The sequence below is a fragment of the Polyergus mexicanus genome, unplaced genomic scaffold (assembly GCF_030449975.1).
Source record: "Polyergus mexicanus isolate NDT 795.1 unplaced genomic scaffold, iyPolMexi1.0 SCAF_25, whole genome shotgun sequence".
In the NCBI taxonomy this organism is placed as follows: Eukaryota; Metazoa; Arthropoda; class Insecta; order Hymenoptera; family Formicidae; genus Polyergus; species Polyergus mexicanus.
The window spans coordinates 2,037,214-2,044,859 of record NW_027223345.1 but is presented as its reverse complement, the minus strand read 5'-3'; the positions used below and the strand labels follow the sequence as shown (position 1 = coordinate 2,044,859).

General features: G+C 42.4%; 1 protein-coding gene across 1 annotated transcript; it reads left to right on the top strand.

Moving 5' to 3' along the window:
- The first annotated feature begins 1,899 nt into the window (after positions 1-1,899).
- LOC138943051 (uncharacterized) lies at positions 1,900-3,660 on the top strand. The gene is made up of 2 exons (XM_070313571.1): positions 1,900-2,129; positions 3,285-3,660. The coding sequence occupies exons 1-2, from the start codon at positions 1,900-1,902 to the stop codon at positions 3,658-3,660; spliced, it is 606 nt and encodes a 201-aa protein (XP_070169672.1).
- The last annotated feature ends 3,986 nt before the right edge of the window (positions 3,661-7,646 follow it).

Here is a 7,646-nt window from a genome sequence, read left to right as displayed (position 1 = left end):
GCAAACGCTTGGTCTAGATATACTATATATATATAGTCTGTTCTTATATTCAAGATTGTCTTAAGTACGGTCTTAAGATACAATGCGGCCATTTCATTGGTTGAATGGAATCTTAAGACGACACAAGACCCAAGACCATATTTAAGATCTTGGATATAAGAACGGACTATGAAAACCGGCCTATGTCTATGTTTCTGCTCATGTCGTATAGCTTATGCTCATGTCGTTTCGTACTTCCGTTCCGGCCTCGGTCAAGTGCGGACGTGTTTTCGGTGTCGAATTTGTGTAATAAGTGTACGAGTTAGCTAAACAATTCAGTTTAACCAGTTTTGCAGTACAACAGCTCTTTTCAGAGCTCGCCTCACTTTTCATCAAAGTGTTTAACTATACTCGGATTAATCCAAGGATCGAGTGACATGTAATTTTAGGCTGGCTAAGTACCGGGCTTTTGTCCGGCGTGTGCCCGCCATATTACATCATCCACTCCTTTGTGTGTCGTAGCGTGATATACTTTTTCTCTCTTTTGGCCACTTGCGTACTAAACTAACATAGCACACCGTTTATCCTAAATGCTACCATGCCGCCTCCGCGGGTTAGCAGTCGGTCGCGGTCGCCCGTTAAAAAAAAAGAGGACCTTCCCTCCCAAACATTAGCGATAATGCAACCGATCCTGAAACTCAAGAAGCGATTCTTAACTTAATCGCTAGCAATCTTAAACCATTAAAACCACTGGCTAACGATTCTTCCGATAGTGATATGGATGTCGAATCTACCTCACACGAAGTTCCCTCGCTACTTTCCAAACAAGAAATTCAGTCCGAAAAAATAACTGTCTCTCTAGATCCAATAATTCCAAGTGTCTCAAGTGATTTAAGCTCCTCGTCTCTAAAGAGGCAAATTCAAAAATCTCAAGAAGAAGACAACTCTGCCCCAAAAAAACTCAATGCTTCTAGAATCATTCCAGACACAGTTCTCAACAATAGATACACCAAATCCTGTCAAAGACCATTTGAAATTGTTATTACATCCACAGGAGCAGCCAACACTTCCATTCATCCCCTCACAGTGGGCTGGAGTCCCCAATGTAGAGGACAACTTCGCTGTCCCCTCTGTGGGGACGAATCTAACGACAACATCTCTTCTTGCCCAAATAATAACCAACCCCCGTCATGCATCAATTGCAAGGGCTCTCACAAAACTAATGACCGTTCCTGCCCCGAATGGCTCAAACAGAAAAACATACTAGAACTGGCTGCCCACAAAAATATGTAAGGACAAAGCGAGATAGATTTGAAAATGTAAATAGGCAAGGTGAAGGAAGGACGCGACGAGAGAGTCAGTCCCGAGCCTTCGACAAGACAAGACGAATAAATCGCCCGCTACAAAAATACGCATTTGAGAATTAACGGCCTTTCCTGATTCCCGTCGATTAATACCTTTACATTATTCTCAGAAGCGGGATCTGTGACTTGCGATCCGCGGTAAAGAAATTACGGTGCATTGTTTATGATAGACGTTGTAAAATTTGAGACTGCGTGTGAATCGTGTGTGCTGTACGTGGCATCGTTGCATGTATCGCATGCGAATTTTGAAAAGGATTGACTGTTGAGTGACGACGGCGGTGGAGTTTCTGGGTGGAGACCGGGATTCGAGAGGATGTCGATGGTCTAAGCATTGCTGAGAAGTTTGGACCTGAATTTTTCGATCGCCGTTTTAAGAGAAGGGAACAAAGAAATCAAACTGTATTCTGGAATTTTCGATCGCCATATTGGACAGGTATCGTTAAACCGTCGCAATAGTATATCAAAATATTGACTGTCATCGAGGTGAAATTGGTATTATCGGAGCAGCGTTGCGAACGTCGGGACAGGACTGTAGCATTAAATTGAGCTTTATATTATGGATAGACTGAGTAAACTCACGAGTGTGCAATTAAAGACAATTCTCAAAAATCATCAGCTGTCAACCGCGGGAACGAAGGCGGAGTTAGTTGCGAGAATTGCATCGGCGAATCCGGCAGGTGACTGGATGTCGGAGATGGAGGAGCCGCGAGGGGAGCCATCGCGGGATGAAGAGGAGGGGAGTTGTTTCGGAGAGGAGGATAACGCACCGCGGGAGCATTCAGGCCCGTGCGAACGGGGAGTGGTGCACTTGGACACAGTATAATTGAACACGGTGCAAATGGACACGTTACAAATGGACACGAGATTTTGCACACGGTTCAATTGGACACAGGGCATTTGGACACAGTAATTTTGGATACAGTAGCTTTTGGACACATAAGAAAATACGCATCGTTTACTTGGACACCGCTCAATTGGACACTGTTCATTTGGACACCGTTCGTTTGGACACAGAAAGATGCGCACCGTTCATTTGGACACCGTTCATTTGGACACCGTTATTTGCCCACCGTTCATTTGGACACCGTTCATTTGCCCACCGTTCGTTTGGACACCGTTCATTTGCCCACCGTTCGTTTGGACACCGTTCGTTTGGACACCAAAATTTGATTTAAATTATACGACGTAATCCACACCAAATTTTTGTTTTAAATAAGAAATAGGTTTGGGTTAGATTATATCTTCCGGAAGTGGAGCCCCCCCGCAGGGGGGGGCGGAACCCACTGTATCCATGCATGACATCCAAATATGCGAAAGGCTAAACAAAGTGCTAAAAGCAATGTAAAATTAATGACATCAGTATCAGAGATATATAAGTATGAATATATTTTATTTTGACAGATATTATAACCTTCAAATGTATCTCCTTTTCACGATTTCATATTTTACATAGATTTACCAGTATAAAGTGTTATAAGAATACTGATTATATTTTCCCAAAATGATTTTTATTTCTCTCCATCTGTTACATATTCAAACAAACAGTGCGCATGTTTCTGTGTACAAATGAACGGTGTCCAAACGAACGGTGGGCAAATGAACGGTGTCCAAACGAACGGTGGGCAAATGAACGGTGTCCAAACGAACGGTGGGCAAATGAACGGTGTCCAAACGAACGGTGGGCAAATAACGGTGTCCAAACGAACGGTGTCCAAATGAACGGTGCGCATCTTTCTGTGTCCAAACGAACGGTGTCCAAATGAACAGTGTCCAATTGAGCGGTGTCCAAGTAAACGATGCGTATTTTCTTATGTGTCCAAAAGCTACTGTATCCAAAATTACTGTGTCCAAATGCACTGTGTCCAATTGAACCGTGTGCACAATCTCGTGTCCATTTGTAACGTGTCCATTTGCACCGTGTCCAATTGTACTGTGTCCAAGTGAAGGCCACTCGTGCGAACGAGGGGAGCACAGCCAGGCGGTCGCGACGCGGAGGCCGTATTTGCGTCGTGAATCGGCGGATATGCGCCATCGAAACGACTTTCCTTTGCGCGAATTAGAATTAATGCGGAGAGAGAGAGCTCTGATGGCAAGGGAGCTTGAGGTTGCTCAGCAAGAGATGGAGATATTGAGGAACTCTCAACGAGCCGGTAATAATTCAAACAGCGGGAGGCCTGTAAATATTAGAGCGGTAGGTGACCTTCTAAGCGAATTCAACGGAACGGATCGTGACTTCGGCGAGTGGGAAAAACAGGTCAGGTTATTGTGCCAAACATATGAACTTGATGACAATATGGCTCAAGGCGCAGTACTATAGGAGAAAAATGGAAATCGACGGGGAAACCGTTTAATAAATCTGGACGGACAGCGTGAAGTAAAGTGCTATAATTGTGATCGAATGGGGCATGTATCGAGAGAGTGCCGACGGCCTAGGCGAGAGAGGGGATCGTGTTACGAGTGCGGGGAGATGGGACATTTCGCCAATGATTGTCCGAAAAGAGACAAACCGCAGGTTGCTAATGTTTACGAAGACTATGCGACGGAGGTGAATTTTCGGCGAAGCGTTACGTTCGAGATAACCGGGTCTAGTCTTTAACAGGTTTTATGCTTGGACACTTTGTTGGATACGGGAAGTCCGGTTAGTTTTTTAAAAGAGAGATTTGTTAACGGCGTGAATGTTGAGCCGGTGAACGAATTAGATTATCGATACTGCGGCATTAATAATTCTAAATTGACTATTAAGGGTAAAGTCACCAGGCTCGTATTTCGCTGGGTGGCGATTCTAGAAAAGATGTGACGATTTTGATTGTGCCCGAAAATACTATGATTACGCCAGCTGTCTTGGGTCGCGGTGCGTTACGAAAATTTGAGTTAGTACTAACAAAAGCTAATGTGACGGATGAGGAACAGGAGATTATGAATATTAATCTTGCGGAGACACAGAGTGATCCTATTGATTGTTTAGATATAAACTCGGGGGCGTCACACGATGCTCGGGATGAATTTCGACGATTATTCATCGATAATTATATTAAGCCACAGCGACCCAGGGAGCTTAGGGTTCGAACCGAGTTGAAATTGGTAGTTAAAGATTCGCACAACCGTTTCATTGTACACCGCGTAGAATATCGCATGGCGAGAGGGAAAAATTGCAAGATATTTTAGATCGCTTGCTTGAAAAAGGATATATTAGATCAAGTAATTCGGAATATGCATCGCCTATAGTTCTACCGAGAAAGAAAAACGGAGAGATACGGATATGTGTTGATTTCAGAATTTTAAACAAAGCATTAGCTCGTGATAATTATCCACTACCGTTAATTGAAGACCAATTAGAAGTCTTAAACGGAAAAAAACATTTTAGTTTAATAGATTTAAAGGATGGATTCTATCATGTCAACGTATCGGCAGATTCTGTAAAATACACGTCATTTGTTACGCCATTAGGTCAATTCGAGTGGTTAAAAATGCCATTTGGTCTGAAGACTGCACCATCTACTTTCCAGCGATTTATAAATAATGCGCTATCCGATTTTATTAGAGCGGGAGATATTGTAGTTTATATGGACGATGTGCTCGTCGCTACCACTACGTTAGATTATCATTTGCAGGTCTTAAAGCGTTTATTCGAGGTAATGGTCTTGGAGATTAGATTTGATAAATGCAAATTTTTATATACCGAAATCGAGTATCTCGGATATCTTATTAATGAGCACGGTGTGAAGCCTACGATAAACGGGGTCAATGCCGTTACTACTTTTCCAGTACCTAAAACTAAGCGCGAATTACAGCGATTTCTTGGATTGTGCTCGTAATTTAGAAAATTTATTCAAGATTATTCCATGATTTCGAAGCCGTTGTCTGATCTAACCAAAGAGAGCGCGGCATTTAAATTTGGTGAAGATGAACTTAAAGTCTTCGAAGCGTTAAAGAACAAGCTTAGTACAGCGCCGATATTAGCCATTTATAATCCGAAAGACGAAACCGAATTGCATTGTAACGCGAGTGCGATAGGGTATGGTGCGGTTCTAATGCAAAGAAAATCGGATTGCAAATACCATCCGGTATTTTATTTTTCGAAGCGGTCCACGGAGACGGAAGCGAAATATCACAGCTACGAGTTGGAGACTCTTGCAATAATTTATGCACTAAAACGTTTTAGAGTTTATCTGCAGGGTCTCAAATTCAAAATTGTTACCGATTGTAATTCTCTTGCCATGACTTTAAAGAAAAAAGATATTAACCCTAGGATGGGCGTTAGAATTGCTTAATTATGATTATGAATTAGAACATAGGCCCGGAATGCGGATGAAACACGTTGACGCACTTAGTCGAACAGTGGGAATTGTGGAAGACAATCCTTTTGAATGGAATCTTACGATTAGCCAAGGACAAGATTCGAAAATTGTAGAAGTGAGGAATCAACTTGAACAGTCTGAAAGTAAATTTTTCGAATTGCGTAATGAACTCGTGTATAGGAAAAAGAACGATAAGCTATTGTTTTACGTTCCTGGGATGATGGAAAAGAATGTTATTTTTAAATATCACGACGAAATGGGACACTTTGGAGTTGAGAAAACTAGCCAAGCTATTTTGCAGAATTATTGGTTTCCTAAATTGCGAGAGAAGATAGAGGGACATATTAAAAATTGTTTAAAATGTATTGCTTACGCGCCCAAGACGGGGAAGGCAGAGAGATTTTTGAATACGATTCCGAAAGGCAACGTTCCATTTGCTACTTTGCATATTGACCACATAGGTCCGATAGAACATTCCATTAAGCGACATATTTTGGTTATGGTTGATGCTTTCACTAAATTTGTAAAATTATATGCAGTTAAAACGACAGCTAGCAAGGAAACTATTAACCATTTGAAACAATACTTTCATAATTATAGTCGCCCTTTAGTGATTGTAACAGATCGAGGGACGTGTTTCACCTCGAACGAATTCTTGAAGTTTTTGCAGGAAAATAATGTAAAACATATTAAGGTAGCAACGGGTTCGCCTCAAGCCAATGGGCAAGTGGAACGCGTCAATCGAGTCCTAATTCCCATGTTAGGGAAAATGTCGGATGACTCGACGGGGAAGTTTTGGCATGACACTTTGCCGGAAATAGAGTACGCATTAAACAATTCAGTTAGTAAGACCACCGGTTGTACTCCGAGTCAGCTATTATTTGGGGTTGATCAGCGCGGGAAATGCATCGATAGTCTTAAGGAATATTTACACTATACTGACGATACTGAGCGAGTAGATATTATTAAAGTTAGAAATGACGCTGCCGATAAAACTCGTAAATCTCAAATGTACAATAAGACGCATGTTGATAAAAAACGGAACCCTGCATTGATCTATAGGGACGGAGACCTAGTCATGATGATAGCAGCGTGGGAGCGTCAAAGAAATTAATACCCACGTTTAAAGGACCTTATCAAGTTAAGCGGACGTTTCGTAATAATCGTTACTTAATTACGGATACTGACGTGTTTTTAAATACTCAACGACCATATCAGGGGGTATGGGAAGCGTGTGATATGCGACCATGGTTACGCAACAACTAGGAAATTATTTTTCGCGCACATGTATGTGTTTAAGGTATTTAAAGAATTACGTTAATTTTTCACATCGTGATACAGATTGTATTGATAATGGACATGTATGCTTCTGCGTTAGCCGAGGACGGCCTAATGGTCAGGATGGCCGAACTGTAAGGACAAAGCGAGATAGATTTGAAAATGTAAATAGGCGAGGTGAAGGAAGGATGCGACGAGAGAGTCAGTCCCGAGCCTTCGACAAGACAAGACGAATAAATCGCCCGCTACAAAAATACGCATTTGAGAATTAACGGCCTTTCCTGATTCCCATCGATTAATACCTTTACAAATATCCCTATTATAGAAGCCAAAAAAATCATTCGCGGCAATGATTCCAGAACCCCCAACTTTTTTAACTTCTCAAACTTTCCCGATCTTAATAACTCTTCCACCCCAGACATGCTGTACTCCACCTCTTCATACAACACATCCCCCTCTCCCTCCCCGCGCTCATATGCGCAGGCCGTCAGCAGATCACAAAAGTTTCCTCATTATAATCCCCATCATCCTGCTTCCTCTTTTAACAACCCTGCCTCCCATCCGCACTTGCCTTCACACACTCACTCCTCCTCTCCCTCCTCCCCAAAAAATTCTCTGTCTCCTCTTTATCTCAGTCAAGGCAACCAGGGTCCTGGCCCCACAGCCAACAAAAGCTTTCCTCCTAATGCCCTTCTTATCTCACCAGACGGACGTCTCCCATCATACT